The sequence below is a fragment of the Amblyomma mixtum genome, chromosome 1 (assembly GCF_055824585.1).
Source record: "Amblyomma mixtum isolate Tamu chromosome 1, ASM5582458v1, whole genome shotgun sequence".
Taxonomy (NCBI): domain Eukaryota; kingdom Metazoa; phylum Arthropoda; class Arachnida; order Ixodida; family Ixodidae; genus Amblyomma; species Amblyomma mixtum.
In genome coordinates, this window is record NC_143012.1 from 26,265,628 (window position 1) to 26,288,157 (window position 22,530).

At 47.7% G+C, this 22,530-nt stretch overlaps 2 protein-coding genes across 3 annotated transcripts in view; one reads left to right on the forward strand and one right to left on the reverse strand.

The window, feature by feature from the left end:
• Positions 1 to 857: 857 nt before the first annotated feature.
• Positions 858 to 22,511, forward strand: LOC149365810 (transmembrane protease serine 9-like). Of its 2 annotated transcripts, none has more exons than XM_089546410.1 (10): positions 858 to 1,761; positions 2,337 to 2,527; positions 9,602 to 9,929; positions 10,973 to 11,083; positions 14,024 to 14,258; positions 16,426 to 16,549; positions 17,239 to 17,398; positions 18,747 to 18,892; positions 19,791 to 20,026; positions 22,398 to 22,511. In XM_089546410.1, exons 1-9 carry the CDS (start codon positions 1,722 to 1,724, stop codon positions 19,965 to 19,967), a joined length of 1,512 nt encoding a protein of 503 aa, XP_089402536.1. In that variant the 5' UTR covers positions 858 to 1,721; the 3' UTR covers positions 19,968 to 20,026; positions 22,398 to 22,511. The 2 variants fall into 2 exon arrangements, with proteins under 2 accessions (XP_089402536.1, XP_089402531.1); XM_089546405.1 differs by having other exon boundaries at positions 860 to 1,761; positions 17,236 to 17,398.
• Positions 20,585 to 22,530, reverse strand: part of LOC149365811 (uncharacterized) — a 90,120-nt gene continuing 88,174 nt past the window's right edge. The window contains exons 22-23 of the mRNA XM_089546418.1: positions 22,418 to 22,450; positions 20,585 to 20,776 (exon numbers count right to left, since the gene is read on the reverse strand). Of these exons, the coding sequence (XP_089402544.1) occupies positions 20,759 to 20,776; positions 22,418 to 22,450 (51 nt within the window). The 3' untranslated portion in view covers positions 20,585 to 20,758. The remainder of the gene's footprint in view (positions 20,777 to 22,417; positions 22,451 to 22,530) is intronic.

Genomic DNA, 22,530 nt, shown 5'->3' on the forward strand with positions numbered 1-22,530 from the left:
ATATAATTTCTGTGGTGTGTACAGAGTTTGTATGCATTGTGTTGAATGTTGCAAGCTTACTCAATCTGGGATTTCATGTAAAAGTGACATCTAGGGATGGGTCTTAATACTGTGATTTGGAATGGTAGTTTTCTTCTTACTGACATGATAAACCTAAGTATGACATAATCGACCATGATACCGCACTAACAAAGTAGGATTTTATAGCAGAAGTAATCGTGGCCAATACGTTTTGCTTGGGTAATTAACCCTAAAGTCTTGCACCGGTAGTTTCCGACTCCTAGTTATAGATGGCGCCACCATTCCAATGGCTAAGAAGTTGCAGAGTTGCACTCATTGGTCTGGCCCTGCTCCAGATGAAACCATGCTTAAGTTATGGGGTTTTAACCCTGTATTGCCTGTACGATACCGACTGTATCAATTTTATCATATTTTTTTGCGCTTGCAAAAGAATGTTTCTCAAAGCAAAGTTGAAGTATCAGCTGTCAGAGGTGCCAAAGGCCTTCTGTGCGATCACTCGCTGCGAAAGCTGACCCTGAGAACAAAAAAATCTAGATATCAGTATACAAACTGCTACATCAGCAGATGAGGAAATGATTTCAGATGCTGTTATTCACCTGTTGTATGTGCCTAAGTGTACACCTGTTATTTTATTGTTTTTGGTAACTTGGAAGTTATCCTGATTAGCTAATGTTACTTATAAATATTTCTCTTATAAATGTATTTAAATGTTGGGGGTCAGCAGCAATGAAGTGCTCGAGGTTCAGAACTTTGATACTGCATTATTATCGTGTTGGTTAAAGACTTCCAATTTGAAAACCTCTGTGTGAAATTCTGAGTGTGAGTGAGACGGTTAATCATACAATTCTCTTTGTTTAGCTGTTAATATTTGTCTGAGTTATGTAGTATTCAGCATTTAGCACTGCAGTGCTACATAGGTGCGGAAAATTTAATATTATGGTCGCCAACTTGCCCAGACATGGTCCATGGTTTTGCTCGGTGCTGAGTGCCATTGTAGGTCCCTGGCTGCGGGCAGCCGTGGAGCATGCTTGTTTGGTGAATAGGACAGCACAGCTGTCAGTGCTTGTAGCACACATTTGTTGCAGATTAGGTACATGTATTTTGCATTTCTATTATATTACTTGTCTGTTCCTGTCATATGTATTCACTCTATGTACTGTACTGTCAAATCAGATTTTGCTACCTTTTTTGAACTGCTGGCACTGACAGTGAAAATTCATGCAATCAGGGTCTGGGCATTTGTGCTCATTTATAAATTTCTATAACTTCCCCACCTTTTTTTTTTCGTCACGTGGAACTAGACTTCGCTTACAGATTTAACCTAGTGTTATTAGTGGAATACAAATTTTTGCTTACCCAGGCGGAACGACAGGTGGGCTCACTGAAAGAAAGCAGACTGGACAAGTCATCTCACCTCTGCCCCCCTGTTGAATATTTCGCAAAAGAGATTCTGGACCTCAGATATTTTCTAAAACCCCTTAAGACATTTAGCTGCCGTTGATGACGCTAATGGCGGCAAATGTTGCATAAAACATGTAATTGGCCCGATTATTTACAAGCATTGTTTCTTATCTTGGTTATCGCTCAAACCCCTGTCTCATTACGTCTGTCGGACAATGAATTTCGACCCTGATAAGATAAGAGTGACAGCGGCATGCTCTCCTTTACAAGAGGTGCATTGAAGCTACCTCACTTGGGCAATGAAACTCCTCACATTAGTCGTCACAGTTTTGTGCTCCGGTGGGTGGTACTACATTCTTTCTTTTATTCAGTAGTTGTGCCTGGTTAATCATTAATGTTAGTGTAATAGCTGCAGTTATTATCCAGAAAGCCTCGTCCAGAATGTCATGTAAACTAGGCAGACGTACTTTGCACTGCTGTCACTACATGGCATATTCATGTCATATTATAGCAGTTGTTTGTGTTCTGATATTTTAGACATGTTGAGGCATTGCAGTCACAGTTTGGAAGTCTTTATGTACAGTGAATATGTGAGCATGTATAAATGAATTTCTTTGAAGCATTCCATTTGTGTGTGCCTTCTTTCAGTAATTGCTGTAGTGGTTGTGTGACTTTTCCTTCATGTGCAGAGCTTCTGAGCTGTCTATCTTGATGTTATAAATGCAGTACTTTTGTATGTCAATTACTGCAAAGAAGTGAGATGGAAGCAAGCTTTTCTGACAGTTTACACCCTGGTTTCTAAAATGTGTTCCTCTTTCAAAAAGGGAGTAAACAGGAGAAAGGAATACGCCAAGACAAGTGAAGCTGTTTTAAAGCAATCTTTGCCTTTCGTGCTTCCCATCCCTGCTGTTTAGCTGGCCAGGTGTTTACCCGCAGCTTGAACCTTCCTGCGATTTCTGAATGGGACAGGGCTTGCAAGGATGCCCTCAGGCCTGACGTTGTTGACAACGACCCTACGTACATCGTGAGCCCAAATTTCGATGGCATCGCAAGGTATCCCGCAGGCGCATTTTGCGTCTGGACGCTGCGTACGCCACCCGGAAAGGTAAGGTAGTTGGAAATTAGGCGATAGCTTACACCTGGTCACTTCTGCACCACTCATAGCCTTTCAAATTGTGTGTTAGTTGATCAGTTTCGATACATCCCTTTAGCTTTTTTTCAAGAAACATGGGTCAGAAATTTGCAACGTTACGAATGTGAGTCAAATCAACTTGAACCTGAGTTACTCGAATGCTATAGCATGCTGCCCATAGTGGCTGCAGTTGATGTAAAAGTGGCTCAGGGCGTCGTTCCCAGCAAACCAAAAACCTCTGAGAGACGTCTGGCTAGATGTCTTTGAGAGGTTTTTGGTTTGCTGGGTTGGTGTCTGTGTTCTGTTTTCGGAAAACTGGCAGCAGGATACAGGCGCAGATTCTTAAGTAGAATTTTGCCATGGTTAAAAACGAGGCATATATGAGGAATGCAAAAGTATCTTGCTATGAAGGCTGCTGCTTTTGATGTACAAAACTAGTGCTGTAAAAAATTTGCAGAGACGGAGAGAGCTTACAGCTTCCTGTCAGCTTCCGCACGGCATTTAATGCTTGACGGACATCGCTGGCCACCCTACAATGGCTTTTCAGTCCTCAATGGGACATCCCATTTTTTGCCCGATCACACGTAGTTCATAGGTGTGACAACCGAAGACGAGCGTTTCTTGGAACACCCTGGAGCACTATAGCTCCAAGGAGCAGTATAGCAGTACATAGCAGTATAACTTAGAGCAGTATAGTTGTACATAGGGTGTGATGACCAAATACGAGCAATTCTTGGAACACCTTCGAGCAGTATACCTAAAGCGTCGTATTCCTGATGGAGGCGTTTCACAAACAGCATATGCAACTTTTGCAAAAACAGTGATGCAACCGTGCTGATCATCTGACTCTGGAACCGCGAGAGTATGATACTTATAACTAACAATTAGCTTCAATTAAAGGAGTATACATATAGACACCAATTTCAGCTGTATGTTTTATACTTTTCACTTAGCTTGAATTAGCTTTAAAGGGGCTGTGAGAGGGTCTTTGATAAAGTTGCGGTATAAGTGGGGCGTTAAAAGACGCCACTTCACGAATATCCTCCAGCATGGATTTTTTAATGCGGTTTGTAGAAATTTAGTTATCTGCGGTCAAAATTTGAATTTCAGCGTCTTCGATCCTTTCCCTCTCCTCTCATCACTTTTCGCACGCTGAATGGTCAGCGCTTCTCTGCCGGCTTCACCGCCAGAGACGGAGCTTTATGACCCCCTGGAGCTACGCGGTTTACTGGCCGCTCCCTTGGCTGTCTTCTGCCGTCTGAACGAAACCTAATAGCCATCTCTGCATTGGTATACGCAGGAGCATGCGACGAAGAAGGGTGCGAGCATCAAAACGTCGCTAGAAAGGGCCGGCCAACTTTCATGCGGGATTGTGGGTTCTCTGCTCCGTGCGCTAGTTCGCGCTCATTGTATTTACGCATTGTATTACGCGACGACAGCTAGGCCGAAACTGGCGCGCGAACTAGCATTCAGCACCGGGCTATGGAGGCGCCACTCACCGGAAATGCGATGGGAGGGCAGAGAATGAGAGAGGAGGAAAGATGGTTTATGTTTTGCAGGGGTTTAACGTGCCAAAGCAACTCAGGCTATGAGGGACGCCGTAGTGAAGGGTTCCGGAAATTTCGACCACCTTAGGTTCTTAACGTGCACAGACATCGCACAGTCCACGGGCCTCATGATCTGATGAGGGTAGTGGAGGGGGAGAGCCGGGCGTGACTCTTGGACAGCAGCGGCGGGGGAGAGACGCCGCTCCCCGAAGGAAAAGAAGTAGCAGGGAAGGGGAGAGGTGGGGTGAGGGTATTCAAAATTCCGCAAGTGCGCTTTCCCGCATTACAATGTTGCCCCCAACAAGATGGTGGACCATGCGTTTCCAGCTGAAACAAAGCAAGAAAGACTGGTTTTTTGTTTGATTCTTCCAAAATACGTTTCTTACATTCTATCCACACCTTTAGCGCCTGTCCTGAAGCCCATGTAGTTCCTTCATAGCGAAGTCGGCCATCTTGTTAGGGGCAACATTGCTGTGCGGAATTTTGAATATCCCCTGAGCTCTTTCCGGGGGAGGGGGGGGGGGATGTAGGAGCTCAAACTCGACATTGTCCTGGCCCAAGTGAATTGATAAGTGTAGTACATACTGCCAAAGAAGCATCGTCGTTATAGTTATTAAATTGACGTCCCCAAAAATTCATGACACTCTCACGAATATTTCTTTTTCTAAGCACAGGCCATCACATGCTGACGAAATGTTGCTTTGAGTAACTTGCAGCTCATTTGCTATCACCGAGGTTTGGATGAATTGCCGGTTACCAGCGTCCCAGGGAATCTGTTCATGGGCGGCCTCATGAGCAGTGGACCGTCATCCAAATCGGATATCACATAATGGAGCGCTCCTAAGTTCTGCTGTCTTAGGGCAAACTCGTCGGTCAACTTCGGCCAACTTCACTCGGCCGGAATAGGCATACAACAAGACATGCAGCACTCCTAAGAATTCGACCTGTATTTCAAGAAGTCCCATTCGCAGAAGTCATATCTGAAAAAGCCGCATCCTGGCCTTCTCTATCACTGAAGACTTCCTTCCTCAATAAGCAATACTGAATATGACAGTTGGCGGCCTCCCGGTCTTCGCGGTTGCCAGTTAAAGAAGATGGCGGACAATGGTCTTACTCCATAGAGTTTCTAAATATGGAGACCTACTGCTAAATATTAATAAAGTGAAACTATATTACCTCTTCTCGTCTGCGCACTAACAGGTTGCCCAAAATGGCGGCAGCATTTTATCGGCTTCTTCCGTGGAGACGGAATGCGGCGACTAAGCAGCCTTGAATGCACTTGAAATCATATAAATACGTCTATTCTGTTTTTTTTTTCCTCTTTTATGTTAAAGATCTGGCTGGCCTTTGCCTATATTCTTCAATTCCTCACATCTTTGAAACTGCGTAGGTTCGCTAGGCTTAGCGGTCTCCTTGACCGACTGAACTCGAGGCGTCTCAAAATATATCACCCATTTTCACAACACCGTTCTTCATGCGTCTAAGAACGCCGGTAGGGAAGAATTCACTCACTCGCGCCTCGTTGCGTTCAGGGCTCCGGGCGGACGCATGTTTACTTAACGGAGGCCCGGACCTCGTTGACGGTGTAGACAAAGGCAAGTATAGTCGCCGAAGTCCTCCGACGAAGAAGTTACCGCCGGAAATATGCCGTGGATGGTTACCTCCTGACCGGTGATAGCCATGTGGTAATTAATAGCCGATAACAAGCATACATACGCACAAATGAGCACAAATCCAATTCGATAAACAGAAACTGAAGCCAAAACTCAAGATACCCTTCCCAGCAAACCAAAAACATCTCAGAGACGTCTAGCTATAGACGTCTCTGAGAGGTTTATGGTTTGGTGGGTTACTACCATTTTCTTGGCAGCGTTGGCAGCAAGGGACCAACGCTTCGTCTGTACGTTCACTATACCTACAAGGGGGAAGTTTGGTTCGGTTTATTAGGGATTAACGTCCCAAAGCGAGTCAGGCTGTGAGGGACGCCGTAGTGAAGGGCTCCAGAAATTTCGATTACCTGGGGTTCTGTAACGTGCACTGACATCGCACAGTACACGGGCTTCTAGAATTTCGCCTCCATCGAAATTCGGCCGCCGCGGCCGGGATCGAATCCGCGTCTTTCGGGTCAGCTGCCGAGCGCCGTAACCACTGGGCCACCGCGGCTGGTACAACGGGGAAAGTGCACACGTATGGAGTACACGCGTTCAATTCACTGCTTTATGACGCGACCCGCGTAGCGAAGTCAATTTCTTACTCACATAGACGTAGTATGCTTTGCATCCAGACCTACCAGCCGTTCTACGTTGCCGTTGTCAGATACGTGCGACCCGCTCCGACTCCAGTCACCGAATGACGAGCGGTGTAGACGGGACGCGAAAACCAAAAGACGGCGAAAAAAAAAGCAAATAAACCACGCATGACGTGTGCAGACGAACGACTGGACACGCTGTCCAAGCTTAATTGTTTCTTGAGTCTATATTATCAAGTACAGCTGTCTGCTAAACGCCGAATAAACCATACATGACGTATGCACGCTGTCCGAGCTTAAAGGGGTGGAGACACCAAATTTGTGGTTCGCGCGTTCTTAGTTTCAAACGCTTCTTATGGCTCCAGGAAGCATGATACACACTCAAATATTCATATATTCACAGTGAATAATTTATTATCGCATTTTTAGGTGAACGATTTTCGGTTTCGTTTTCGGAACGCCGAGTTGTACAGTGACGTCACAGAGGGGGAAGATCAACCGCCTGGTCACGTGGGCCCACAAAAGTTGTGACGCACATACTGCTGCATCGTCTGCTTTCTCACACACGCGCTGACCAGCGCATGAAAAAAACAACGGATGGCTAGCAGCATCGACTTTTTTTTGATCACACGCTAATATCGCCTTCGCGGGTTCGCGTGAGAATGCGAAACACTTTGCAAAATGCCAGTAAGCATCGCTGCGCCGCTCTACCCAAGCTGCGCCCACAACCGGTGTCACACTTCGCCGCCGTGCAGCAGTACCTGAGCGCTGCTTGGGATGGTGTACAAATATCACAAGAAAAGACAAGTTCACCTTGTGATCAGAACGGCCCGCTATACTCGAGCAGCGACAAAGCATGTCTGCTTATGTTAGGAGCTTTCGGCAACGGCACCGCTCGCGCGCGCTCCGGGCGACGATCTCTGCTGCTGCCTGGCTGCCGTGGTCGTCGCTAGGCCTATAGCCTGTTTCGCAAGCGGCCGGCGCTTTGGAAGTCGCCTGCGCTATTAAAAGGCCTACTTTTCACAAACAGCTTTAGTGTCAACAGCATCTTCTCACAATAAAATAATAGTATGGTCAATCTCCTCGACGCCTTCGGCAGCGGAGCTAGCGGGCGCCAGGCGAGCCGGACCCGAACGTCGGGCCAGCGGCAGCTGCGCGCGAGGCGGTTGTGGCAAGAAATTTGCTCATATCACAGTTGTTACCTCTACCAGCAGCTCAGTATTAGTCAGCGATCCTCAAAAATGACACATTTTTCACATTTCTTATCCCAGGGTTTATTATTTACGTCAAGAACACACTTTAGCTAGTTGTTATGACGCCGGCAGACGGGATCCAGGCTGGCCAGCCGGCCGGCAGGTTCGGCGTACTTCACGTCCGCACAAGAAAATACAAAACAGCTATGCTACCAGAAAGGATGCTTCCTAGATTCGAGATACGACAGCATGACTGTGCTAAAAGTGGATCTTTCGGCAACGACACTGCCCGCGGCAACGCCGGGCGACGACCTGCGCGCTGGTCCCAGACTGCCCTAGTCGTCGCGCCTAGATGGTTTCGCATTGACTCCGCAGCTGAGGGCGCTTCGGGACTGGCCAGCGCTCAGAAACGCTCCGCTCGGCACCCCTTTACTGTGAACTCGTCCCATAATAAAAAATATGTTTGATTTCCACGATGTCTTCAGCAACGCAACTAGCAGATGGCAGGCGAATCGCACCAGGTAGCAGCAGCGCAAAACCGGCTATGGGATGAAATTTGCTTGCATCGCAGTCATCACTTCTACCAGGAACTCGTTATTTGCCAACGATCGTCAGAAACGATGCATTTTTGATATTCATATATCCCAGGGTTTGCTATGAACGTGAACAAACAATACTATCGCGTTCTTCAGATGCCGGCGGTCGGCACGAAGACTGGCGCAGGCCGCTCGGCTCCAAGGGGTGCGCCCTATGTCATCATGACGCTGCCGCTCTCCGCGCTCGCATTGGCTGCCGCTTCCCGTCGTTGCGTTTGCCGCGAGCGGCCCGCCGTTGACATCTAGCAGGCCGGACGCAGGCGGCGAGCTGCAATCGGACGTTGCGACGCTGTTCGCAACGGCGCGCCGCAAACCGAGCGAGGGGCGGTTAGCAGCAAATGCGGCTCGCTGGTGCGTCGACTGCGCTCACGCGGCTGTGCCAATGCCATCTAGAACTGCTGTACCCCGCTCATCGTACGTCACTGTATTTTGGTATGACGTCACTAAAACTAATAATTTTTCTTCCCACCTTGCGACGTCAGGGTTGATGGCGCTAGCGATGGGTCTAGATCGTGAGAGTGAGCATTGAGGTAATCTTTGGAACCGAATTAAAATATTTTTTAAACGTTTGTTGTGTCCAACACCTGGCTGTGAGTGCCCTTGCATACATAGGAATCCCATAGCAGGCTTTTTATAGCTTATGTGAGCCTCCAGTTTTCATCGATATGCGCATGGCGTGCAAGCAAATTTTTAGGATAATCATTAAAAAACGATTTGATTCAGGTCGTGTCCAATCATTGGCCATTGGACAATGCTGCTTGGGGGTCCCAAAACTTATCGTTTGCGCATTGACTGGCTAAAGTGGCGACTGTAATCGACATATTTGGTCTTATTTGTCCGAAGTAACCAAAAACAAGCACGGAAATTTTGTTCTTCAGCAAACGCAGAGCCAATATCGACAAGCGTGCCGACCCATGACGTCAAACACGCAAGGTTGCCCGTAGAAATCGCTCCGGTTGAGGGCACAATATGGAAATTTTAAAATTAATTTGCACTACCGGAGGACGTCGCCCGGCTGCAAAATTTGCACGAATAACCAGAAAACTGCGGAGAACACACCCTGAAAATTTCACTAAAATTCGTGGGGGAACAAAAAATGCCGGAGTTGCCCTTTAAGCAGAGTCGCGGGGAACAGACAGGGGGAAAGTGGTCACGGAATAGGGGAGATCTAGACGCAGTGGACACGGGTAGAGCGGACAGCAGGAAGGGGAACGGGGGAGGGGGGTGACACGGAAAAAGCAGGAGCGAGGAAAGCGAATACCGGGTGTGCGCTCAGAGGAAAGAAAAAATGCGACTCCACAATCTAGTTCATGCATTAAAGAAAGACCGAACAAAGGCATCCAGACTTTTCCCCTTCCTTGGAACAAGCGACGATAGATGTATACTGTTCTTACACGGATCAGAATCTGATCTCACAAAACGTTTCTACACAGACCCCTCTCATTTTCTCTCTTTCACACGAGGTGATCAACTTGGCGTTCGAGGAGTTCTCGCTTCAAGACTCTATGGACTGTGTCCGCGACCGGCTGGCCCTGTACGCCGGGGAATTGCGGCCGCAGTCCAGGTCTCAGCAGGAGAAGCAGGCGCAGAAGCAGCTATCGAGCGCGGGATCGGCCTTTGACGACCTGGCATCCGCCACCCTGTTGGCCCGTTGGTGCGGACCGTGGCTTCCTCGCGACTACGCGCTGCCGCCAAACACCGCCGCCACGCTTGTGTTCACTTCCGGGAAACTAGGCACTCCGGGATTTGGATTCGTCGCGCGATATTACCTGACCGAAGCTCCAGTAGGAGGTAAAGTAACAATTGGTTGATTGATTGATTGAATGGATGATGATGATGATAGATAGACAGACAGACAGACAGACAGACAGACAGACAGACTGAGACAGACAGACAGACAGACAGACAGACAGACAGACAGACAGACAGACAGACAGACAGACAGGCAGGCAGGCAGGCAGGCAGGCAGGCAGGCAGGCAGGCAGGCAGACAGACAGACAGATATGATTGATTGATTGATTGATTGATTGATTGAATGAATGAATGAATGAATACTAGCGATGCATGCACACAAAGGGCACACCAGTCTTAAGTCCGCTGTCTCGACCGTGGTCTGAGGACTTGGCGCCTTGATAGTACACAAATAGTCACTGAAGAGGGAGACACAGAGCGCAGGAATGTTATCCAGGGGCCGTACTCTAGAACAATTAATTTTTCGATTCATTCCTTTGCCTATTTACCATGGCAGCTACCACCTATGGAGTCATGGTTAATGATAGCCATCGAGCTACATCGTTCGCGGGGTCTGGTATCGAAGGCCTCACCAATGGCAAAGAAACGGTCACTTTCCGGGAGAATGTGTCCGGAAAATAATTCTCACAAGACGCAGCCCCAGACCCCGGCTAAATTTGCAACCGTGCGCATCGAGAAAGGGTAAAAGGAACAAAGTGAGAAGGGAAAGGGAGAACGGCCGGAAGAATGCAATGCGTACAAAAAGAAGGAACAGGGCACAATGACTGTCTCCTGGATCTATACTTTTCAAGGACTACAACAGAAAGTACTGGGTAGCTTTCCGCGTCACTGGAACGCTTGCGCATGCACACGTTGTCCAAGCTATCTTATAGCCTCTATATCCCACTGAAGTCCTGCGAAGTAGCGCTTCAGGACACTCTGAAGTCAGAACCGTGTACACTTATATTATGGAACCACTTGTGCATCTTATTGTCTTCTAGTGCGTCGTGGTAGACCATGGTGAGAAGTAGTTCTGTTGTAATTGGTGTGATTTGTAATAAAACACTTCGTGTCGTAATTTTGTTCACAAACTGCGACTGCAGAAGAGTGCCAGGAGGGAGAACTCAAGTGTCGCAACTCCCAGTGCGTGGACGAGGGCAAGAAGTGCGACCGAAACGACGACTGCGGCGACGGCACGGACGAAGAACGCTGCGGTAAGTGGCGGCCATTCGCACAAGATCACGACGCACTGGCTCTTATTCGGCGAGTGCCACCTTATTAAAAGAAAGGTAAAAATAGGGAGTAAGCTATCCTCTAGAGCACTTTCGTTATAAAGAGAGTGCTTTGGAGGACAACCTACTCTCTTTTTACTCCCATATAGGTGTATTCGGGTTTTAGAGTGTAGCAGTAAGCCGTAGTGGTATTTAGCATGCACGTCCGGTAGTTGCCCTCACTTGGAGCGGCTTTCCAGCGCGACCAGGCGCAGCTCACCTCCCGAGAGCACTGTCTTGCGTGTATCCTTAAGTAATCGGTTCTAGGTTAGCTTAGGTTAGGTTATTGGGGTGTAACGTCCCAAAGCAACTCAGGCTATGAGGGACGCCGTAGTGAAGGGCTCCGGAAATTTCGACCACCTGGGGTTCTTTAACGTGCACTGCCATCGCACAACACACGGAGGTTATGCTTTCATTCGCACTATATCGAGAACACAACGCTGTGTGAAGCCACCTTCAACTATGGACATCCAGAGCTAACAGATGCTTTTGCATTGTGCCTTTTGATACCGCGTGTCTGTATTCGTACAGTCGTCCACAGACCTGTGTAGAACGCTCTAACCCCGTGCCGTCTGCGCTCCGCAGCGCGCAGAGCGACGTCTAGCGGAGGCTTCTGGTTCGAGATAGCGCATGTCTGATGCTCAGACGGCACTGAAAGACGCACAATCTCGAACCAGGCGCTGCCGCTAGACGTCGCTCTGCGCGCTGCGGAGCGCAGACGGCACGGAGTTCGAGTGGTCTGAGAGGTCTGTGGATGACTGTACGAACGAATACAGCCACACGGAACGAAAGTGTTTTGTGAGAGCGGAAGTATTAGTTCTCACGAAACTCGAAGTCAAGGAGTATAAATAGATGCGTGTCTCTGCTTTTGCTTGCAGAGAGCGATTTTACAGAACGCGGCAAGTTGAATTCAGGCTTTATCTGAGAGCCAACTGTATAAAAAGTGAGTCAAATGAATTTTCGACGAAGTCTGTCTAGTGCTTCGTTGAAAGGATCGAAATATAATAGAAAGCATTCGTATAGGAAAAACGCCTCAGCAGAGGTAGAATGGTCTACGTGGTTAAGACTTCCGTTAAAACAATGAGGTGAGCCCAGCGTACATACCACAAAGCGCATCCTATGGCGTTTGCAAAGATGGCAAGGTCAAAGCTTTCTGAGCAACAGGGAGCCAAGCTGCAGGCATTCCGAATCGGTTGTTGTAGGCATTCAATGGATCATTCGATGGATCAAAGCTCTGTTGGCGAACGTGGCAGTTTAGGCTTGTTGGTTTGTCATGACTAGGGCCCGGAAATGTAGGCACTAAAGACCCCCGAAATAGGCAGGCATCTAGGCTCTAAAAAATATTGAAATAGGCGCTATAAAGCAAAAATAGGCGCTTAGTACTCTTTACTCATAAGTACAACATTTGTAAGTCAAGCACGGAGCGTACGCAGTCCTCAACTGAAGCAATAAAGCACTTTCTCAGGTTTTCGAAATTGAAGCTCCTTCTGTTTTCGCTAAGCATAGTTTTGTACTTTAAAAGGCTTCGTTTGCCATCACATGACTTTAGTGGCGCGAACCTAAAACATGAGAGTTGACAAAGGCTTATGCCTTCAGGTGATGTGGCCGTATCGTCTCCGCGTGGAAAGTCTCTGATTTGGGAAATTGTTTCTAGGCATCTATTTTTTTCTACCAATTGTTGCACCTTCGTAGAAGCAGAGGCGCCCTTTCCTTCCAGTCCCCGAAGTGCTGCTGGTACTTCTGCCGCTACCTTCAACGATTCATCTACTGAGAGTCAATAGTCATCCTTTCCGTCAATGTTGAGAAGTTTGCACTAATGTATGTCGGGCCTCTTTCCAAACTCGCCTCTTGCTACACTTCGAGATAAACACTTCATTACACTGCGTTCAAGTTACAATTCGAGAAAAACGTTCGGCGAGACCCGCGCCTTTTGTGCGTGCATCGGCGAGCGCCTTTCACCACACATAGAGACAGATGTCTCAATATTGAAAAACGGTACCGAGGACCGAAGTGCCGGATTTAGGCATTTATAGGCAAAAGTGCGGTTCAATAGGTAGTATTTCCTAAAAATTGACAAAAAGGCAGGCATGTGCAAAAAAACCCCGTTTAGGCATTTATAGGCATGTTTAGGCAAATGCCTAAATTTCCGGGCCCTAGTCATGACGGAAGCATACTAAGGCACGAGGATACAAGAAAAGAAGGCACATGGGACACAAAAGCACTGATTGCAACTATTTATTTTGAGTCTTGGGACAGAATATATAGGAAGAACACGGCCAGCATCGCGCATGCGCAGCAGGTGGGATATTGATGTGATAGCGCAGGTGCAATAGCTCCTTGCGAGTAAAAGTGATCGATGGCTTTGACACGCGGGAAGCACCTGTAATCGGTCTATCACTTCTATTTCGATAATCTATCTGGTTAGGTGACATCTACTTTTGGTGACGACAGTGCGATCACGGTAAACTGGCTGGCACGTTGACACTATCTCATTAGTCTTGGTTTTCGAGCATGACCTGATTCATTTTGGTTCTGATCTTTACTGTTTATGTTTAACTTACATCTTCTGCAGTATGAGTCTTGAAGCCCTCCTCGCTTTTCAGTTACATTGTTACAATGTTTCCGGATGAGCTCATTTAAACACCTACCGCTTTGGCCAACATAGTTTCTTTCCACATGTCAAAGGGACAGTTGAGCCAGTACATTCAACGAACTTCGTTCGGTGTTCCTTTTTACACTCAAGCTCCTTTGAGCCGCCGGGTTTTGTCATTTTCACGATTTTTCAGCTTATCAGGGCGGAAAAGACCACTTTTACATTCGCCCTTTGACCAATGTTTTAGTAATCATGATCACACCCGGTTTGCGTTGTATTTTTGCTCCCAGGTTTTGACGGGAGCGAGAACGACGCGTCGGCGACGTGCGGACAGCCGCAGACGGACCCGTTCCGTTTCCATGGCGACGAGGACGCCTACATCGTGGGCGGTCGCAGAGCCAAGCCCGAGAGCTGGCCGTGGCAGGCGTCCCTGAGGCTCGCCGAGGACCCCGTCTACGGACACAAGTGTGGCGCCACGCTCGTCGATCGACAGTGGCTCGTCTCCGCGGCGCATTGCTTCCGAACGTGGGTGCGAGTTCGCCTCTCCTCGCGTCTCCACACCCAGTGCGAGAGTTCTGCAATCCTATATGCTAATTAACAAACTCCAAATCAAAGGGCAGGAATCATACCTGTGGCCAGTTACTGGAGATGAGAGAAGACAAAGCACCGCCTGAGACCTAAGTAGTCGGTTATAGGTCGCATCCTATACATCATCATCATCACCGTCAGCCTGACTACGCCCACTGCTGGGCAAAGGGCTCTGTCATATCTCTCCAATTACCCTGTCCTTTGCCAGCTGCGTCCACCATGTCCCCACAAACTCCTTAAGCATTTCCAGGTTCAGATTCCAATGGAGGCCTGCCTGCACCCAGTTATTCTTAGCACCCTCCGCTGAGTCACAGGTCTGACCGCCGCCTTGGTCCGTTGCTCCGCAGCCGCTGGGGACGGAGGGCCGAGAGTTAATCGGTTTGTTCACAGAAGGTTGCGGCCAAGTACTACACCAGGGTGGCCAAATCCTGTCCTAGCAAAAAAAAAAAAAATAAACAGCGAAAACCGAGACACAGGACCAGAAGAGACAGGTTGTCGCTGGTTTTTGTCTAGAACATGAATAACCAGCTCGCCCAGCAATTCAAGCTTCTATACAGATTTATAACAATACTAAAGCTTATTAGTAGGGGTGTGCGAATATCAAATTTTTCGAATACGAATCGAATACGAATACTAGATTCCGAATATCGAATCGAATATCGAATAATCAAGGACAGATCCATTTAACCACTACAAAACATTTATTTGAGCACCCAAGAATATCACAGTTCAACATCGATGATTAAATGAACACAAAAGGTGTGTGTGGCTGCACAAAAAGTATCAGTCTCGAACATTATTCTTAGAAGAGTGGAAATATCAGAGAGGATGGCTAGTACACAACATTGATTAAGGCTAGCTTGCCATCAGCACAAAAGCGCGTTGCTGGGCTGAACATAAAAGGTTGTCGTGAAGGAAAACCAGTTGCTCCACATGGTCAGGCAGAAGTAGTTCCCTTCTAGCTGAAACGACTCCTCCAGCCACAGAAAATGCCCTCTGACTTGGCACTGACCAGGCACGTATTGCGAGGTACTTTGTGCACAGCTCTGACTATTGCAACTTCGCAGGTATAGCCATAAAAAAGCTCACCAGCGCAGTTAGCTACGGCATGGCCCTTGGAAAAATTGTAAGGAAAAATTTTCCTTCATCCATGCGCATTGCTCTGGGCGCCGCCATATTGTTATGTCTCTGTCGTCAGGGCTTGCTGACCGAAATGAACGCCGGTGCGCACAATGAATATTCGGCTAGATACGATTATTCGCGTCGGGTCGAATATTCGAAAGAACACGAATACTTGGATTTCGAATCGAATACGAATACTAAAAATTAAATATTCGAAATATATTCGAAAATTTCGAATATTCGCACACCCCTACTTATTAGCCTAGCTCTCGCAGCTTCGCGTTGTCGGTGTCGTTGTGCACCCTTATAAAAAATGAGCTATAGACTTTCCATAGACTTCTTCGAAGCTCTATAGCCTTCCTACATATATTTCCTATTGAATATTCATAGCCTATAGACTGTCTATAGACAAAAGTCCACTAAAGTGTATAGCCATAAATCTATAGATTGTTTACCGTCACTCTATTGACAGTCTATAGACAAAAGTCTACTAAAAATCTACTAAGCTTCTGGTATCTAAGCGTTTGATGCAGTGGCAGGGGCAGTTCTTTCAGGCCGCCTGCGACCTAAGGACAGTCTCTTGCGAGTACAGGACTGTATTAAGGATACGTACTGCTGGGAAGAACTGTTCTGGCCTCCTGCGGCGCTTCTGATGCGAACACTTCAGACAGCCAATGGAAAAATTGTTCTTCCAATGCCAGAATTATCTGCAGTGCCAGAACTGGTACAGATAGCTTTAAGACAGTTTTTCCCCCCAGAATGCAACCCTGAGGGCAGCGCTTCCGGAGTACAGGACTGTCCATAGGTTGCCTCACCGCATTACTTGGATTGTTCCGGCTATGTGAGGTGTATACAGCACAAATTTCGAAATCATTTTGTGCTTCATTGTTTCTATGGCTTTGCGGTTTATGTAGCCGAGGGGAACGAAACGAAGAGGCTGTCTTTTATTACATTTCGATGGGCGGGGGTCATACGTTTGCAGCTGGGGCGAGCCGTCGGACTGGATAGTCTACGTTGGCAAGTACTACCTCGTCGAGGAGGAGGCTACGCAACAGCTGCGCTACGTGGACTCCATCTTCATTCACCCCGGCTACCAGATGGAGGTGGTGAGTGCAGACTTCACCTTTACCGAACACACTGTTCTCTCTGGTTTCATTAGTCTTGGAACAACACGTTAAAATTCGCAATCAAGTGAATGGTTCGGCGAACAGATGTTCTTTTTTAATATTCTCATGGAAATGACCTTGTGCTTTGCAACAGCTCTTGCTGTATCTGAAAGAAATGCTGTTTGAGTTGCAGACGTCGTGAGTTCCACTTTAAGAAATGTTGCATGAAGGGCCCCTCGCGGTTCAGATGCGTAGGTTGAGGTGCAAGAAGTTGCAGACGATGCGAACGAGGGCATCAAGCGCGAAACTCGGATTCAATTTCGCGATGCAAAATTTTGCTATGCATTGGAAGAATGCACCATTACCTTCAATATTTCCATAATAGTACGTTACAATGTTACCATATTCAAAATTTTTCTCCGAGAATTCTGGACGTAGCCAATGGGGCTCTTTTTGAGCGCGCTAATCTCATCTCAGCATGGGCCAGCCAGTATGCAACCGCGTTTTCTAGCAGTATACGTTTCTCTCTGCTGTCGTTGCTTCTGGGTAGGTTATAGACCGTCCTTGTCCACACGACTAATGCCTGAAGCTAAGAGTCGCTACAAGGATGTCCAGAGATGTCTACCTCCTCGGTAATTTCTACCAAGATGGCACCCATTTGGGTTTGTCCTCTTTTGGCCTTCCAGAAGAAGGTGCTGGTGGAAAACCGGAAGGACCATGACATTGCCCTACTCAAGCTGAATGCGCCCGTGACGCTGAACGGCCAGGCGCAGCCCATCTGTCTACAGGAGCTTCCGGAACTCGCTGACAACACCACCTGTTACGTTACCGGCTGGGGTGCCACACGCGGTAAGACAGTCTCCCCTTCCCTCTTGGTGACCGATGATAGATCGATAGCGGTTTTGCCCTTTATTGCTATTGTCATACGGCAAAAACACGGCCGCAGTGTTTATTAATGCGAGAGCATTATATGGTTCTGTCACGTCAGAAAAAAAGTGTTCGCAATTTTGTCCCTCACGATTACGTTGTTCTCTGAAGATAAATGTGTAAAAGTGCGATTGTGACAGATAAGTGTGTGGTAAAATGTTGCCGTGGGAAAAATTTGGTTGACGAGGTGTAATTAGTTCAGTAATTCGACGCGAAAAAAATACATAGCAAAATAGTCGCGGACGTCGATATAGTATGTGTGGGCGTTTTGTTTTGGCATTGCTCCAATGCGGGTCTCATCTCATTTTTCACCTGTGATTAGGCTTTGTGAGCATCCGCAAAAAAAAAAAAAGTCAAGCTTGCTAATTCTCAGAAGTTGGTTGAATAGGTAGCATCAAATACCCCTTCCCTCTGCGAACACAGTCTACAGTGTAAACAGAAGGTGAGCGATTGTTTTGTATTGCAATGTGTTTTCTGTCCACATTTTCTGCGCAAAAGCCGAGTTCTTACAGAGTCATATACAAGTCTTTCCGACCCTTGGATGCCATGTCACTAAATTAAAGCTGTATGCGTGAAGAGGAAAGTATTCACACAATACTATGGGCCGGCAACCTTGGGACATGGTGTAGTGGTTGTGGCGTTTGTATATCATCCAAAGGCAAGGATTTTGTTTTTGTTCGGTTTGTGCTTCGTACCCAGAATTGGCGCTCTCCAGTTGCGTGCACAAGGCTAACCATACAAGGTCATCTGTAAGCCTGCCAACCCCTGCATAATAACGCGCTTAAAACTGTCCGTACCTTCCGCTTTCCCCGAGACCCAAGTGAGAACGGCAGCTGCAACCACCGGCCCCTGGCCATCTCTCATAAGCGCGGCTCATCCAGCCCACTTGAGGTCACATCACATGACCCCATCCCTCAAGACCACGTGGATGGTTTCATGGCCATCACGGGAACGCCAATGTTTATGGTTACGACGTACGACGACGCTGGAAAGCTATCGTCTGCGGGGGATGTCGTTAAAACTCCCTGCAGAAAAGTATCAATTTTTTGGAGCTAGTGCTGGTCCTTTGTGCTTACTGCTCTTGCCTTTGATCTTTTTTGTTGCGCCATTTGTAATGTCCCAGCCTCTGTAAGCGCAGATCCGTCTGCGAGACGTATGCTGGAATGTGCTGAATCTCGTGGCTTGTAAAAAGTGCGTCCCGGATTTAGACGGTCCCCTAAAACGCTCTAACCAAGAAACTATCCGTCTTCGTGCCCTCGGTCAATCCAAGAGGCCGAGATGAGCCCGGTTCTGAAGCAGGCCGCTGTGCTCGTGCTGCCACTGGATGACTGCGCCGCCTACTACAACGGGACATGCGTCATCAACAACCTCATGTACTGCGCCGGGTACGAAGACGGCCGCCATGACTCCTGCCACGTAAGCAGACGTACAGCCTTTGTCAAAAGTTTAGAGTCCAGGGAAGGTACTGCTTTTGAGCAGTGCTGTGGTGTTCTTGTTGCATGTGTGGGAGTCCTGCCCTTCAAGCGGGAAGTACGGTAATTCTTACCTTCAAAAGATTTCAAACGCCGAGGATGGATAACGAGCCTCGCGACGTGGGTCAGAAGCAATCCCGCTTTGGCTATAAACTTTTGACGAAGACTATACCTTCATTCCTTCCTTCATTCCTTTGTTTCTAGTCTCTCCCTACGAGGACAATTGGGACGGTCCGTTGTGTATACTTCCCACAGTTTTATTGCAACATCATAAAGCTTATGTATTCTGCACTTGCTCCCAACCTGCAACTGTCCGAAATTTAGGCCTAGCACTATAAAGGATTAACTAAGCAGTACGTTAATTTTTCATTCACACAGATTCTACCACCTGGCGATGTTCCACAGTACTATAGTCATCTGACCTACGCACTGGCCAACCTCTCCGCTTTTCCTTTCATGACTTTCTCTGCTCCTTAACCGAAGCCACAGGACCAGTTTGTGCATGCATAGACTGGTTTGGTTCAGTTTAGGGGGTTTAACGACCCAAAGCGACTCAGGCTATGGGAGACGCCGTAGTGAAGGGCTCCGGAAACTTCGACCACCTGGGGTTCTTTAACGTGCACTGACATCGCATAATACACGGACCTCTAGAATTTAGCATCCATCGAAATTCGACCGCCGCGGCTGGGATCGAACCCACTTCTTTTGGGTCAGCAGCCGAGCACCATAACCACTGAGCCATCACGGCAGCACATGCATAGACTGGTTATGAATTCACTTTCGCCTTCTTCGAGTGAGGCGGCCATCATTTTTTGTGTCCCGGGCCCTTTTCTCTTGTCCAGGGTGACAGCGGTGGTCCACTCGTTGTCAAGCAGGCCGGCAGATGGCAGCTGGCGGGCGTCATATCGGGCGGTCTTCGATGCGGCGAGCCACGTCATCCGGGAATCTACACCAAACTGACGCCGCACTACGCGTGGATACGTGACGTCATCGCGGGCAACGCCTCGCGCTCGCCCTGATGTGTTACGAAACAAGTAACTACTAACAAGCACCTCGAGGGCCAGGCGTATCTATTCTTGTGAGTACAACTATTAGCCATTGAACGTTAGAGTGCCTCTTATCTCCTCCACCATAACTACCGGGCAACCACTTTCCTTAAAAGCGACAAATTCTCAAGAGGACGACCATATCGTCCTCCATTTTTTTTCGATGAAGAAACTTCAGGACATACACTGCACCAATGGGATGCGCATTTCCATTATAAAAGTGGTCTATAGACAGTCTATAGACTTCTTATAGACTCTACTGCCTTCCTGTAGGTATTTCTTTCAGTCTATTCATGGCCTATAGACAAAAGTATATGGCCATAAACCTATAGATCGTCTATAGACTGTCTATAGCATTTTTATTGATTATAGACTGTTCTGTAGGATTTGTCTGTAGAGAGTCTGTAGTCTTTATAGACAGGAGTCTATAGAAACTCTATAGACTGTATAAAAAAAACTTTTAAGGGTTGCCCGTTTAGTGCGTTAAGTCGCGCGGCTTGCAAATCAGAGAAATTCGTTCTGAGATCAGGAAAAACTATTGCCAGTACATGCCACACATATGTGAATGATTTCTCGCAGAGGCCATCATAAACGAGCCGCACAGAACACGAGTTTATTGAGTGGGTTGTTCTCTTTGGCTATTGTCGCATTTTCGTAAACATTCAGCAAAACAATAAGGTATAACTGCAGGCTGTTGGTGGTCTGTCGATGGCATGAGTCTTTTCTTCGGAGTGCTTGAAAAGTAGAGCTCTGTTGTTGATGGGCTAGCTTTCTTGCATGCCCTGGAACAGAAACAAAAACCTTTGGGAGGGACATTTAAGCTCAGCCTTAATGGCATGATGCGATAGCGTTAATGACTCCCTTCAGCTGCATGGGGCCCTCTGGTCATTCTCTACCTTGCATTCATAGATCGCAGGGAGCCCTCATATACCAGAACTACTGGCGGAGTGCAGAGCTTAAGCGACGCCCCACTGCTTCGGCAGGTGGCTGTTTCACTCAAATTCATCGGCGGGACTTGTGAGACCCAGGATGCTCTTCCCGAGCAACCTCTCGTGACCGAAATTGGTTTTTGTTGCGAAAGCAATACTGCGCCCACCGTTTCGCCTCTTCAGCGTGGCCGCACTTTCACCGTAGCGGCGACTCCACGAATGACCTTGAGCCGTCGCCTAGCAACCGCAGCAGCTGCCGCCGCCACCGCGCTTCGCCAGATGGCGCCGCCGCCGCCGGCGCTCGCTTCGCCAGCCTAACCACGCCTAACCACAGGCGAATCCTAAGCGTAGCCAAGCAGCCGCTGCTTTCGCAACTCAACCAGGTTTAACCAGAGCTAAACCACTGCCATTTTTTTGAGGAAAGGAATTGGCGGAGTAAATGTCTCACATCTCAGTGGACACCTAAACCGCGCCGTAAGACAAGGAGGAAGTGAAAGAAGAAAGGGATAAAGAGGGGCCGTAGTAGAGGGCTCCGGAATAGTTTCGACTACCTGAGGATCTTTAACGTGCACTGACATCGCACAACACACGGGCGCCTATTGCGTAAGCTCTCGCGTCCAATCATTAACTTAAGTGCTACGGTGGGCAGTTTGCTCACAACCTGGAGGGCAGGATGTGATGACGTCACAAGATCACGCGACCTGGGTGGGTCAGCGACCCAGGCTATATATACTTGTTGTAGCTGGAATCGAATCATTTGGATACGGAAATCATTCTCAGTCAAGTGCACGCTTGATCTCGACCGAGTAATAATTAATTAATATTCGCGTGCAATAAAACGGGGAAGTGGCTTTGGGGCACACCGTCAGTCTAGGGCTCCTGATTAACCTCAACCTTCGGTGGTGGTTCTTTAAAGAGCTCCAAAGTTCCTCAATACGGGACTACTGAAATGCAGCCGTCGCAGCCGGAATCGAACTCACGACCTTGCGCTTGGCAGTCAAACAGCACTGCCACTAAGCCACTGCGACGAGTGTGGTTCTGACCGATCAAACAGTTAGAAATTGAGTCCCGACTAAAGAGGCTATGGATTGCCCTGAAGGTGAACGGATCAGTCGCCTATGCGGTCCAAGCAGTAAACACCCTCGAAGCCATATTCGTACGCGCCCACTTCCATAGTTCACTTTCTGCGTAGTTTTAATTCCCTTAGTTCTTTCTTTCTCTTTTACTTTTTTTGCCAGGAAAGATGCTGCTAGCTTGCGAGGTGACCCGCCAGCTGAAGAGCGAAAAGCAGTTTTCTCTTTATTTTGTTTACGTCTGACACCTCCCTTTTTTGCGTCCTTACTGGGACTCTATTTTTGCTTACTTTGCTACGTTTCGAATCTGTTTCCTTTCCGAATTACTTTTTCTACAGTTCGCCTTTTCTATTTCCTTAATTTCTTTCCTTCTTCTTTTGATTTCGCCTGCCTTATTACAGGCGGAAAAGCGGCAACTCACCTCAAGGAGACAGCGTTTCCTCGCCTCTCGTGCCTGGGAAACAACAACAACCACCCCGTTATCAGAAAAGCAATAAAGATAAATATAAGGAAAACATCGTATGGTTTCCAGTG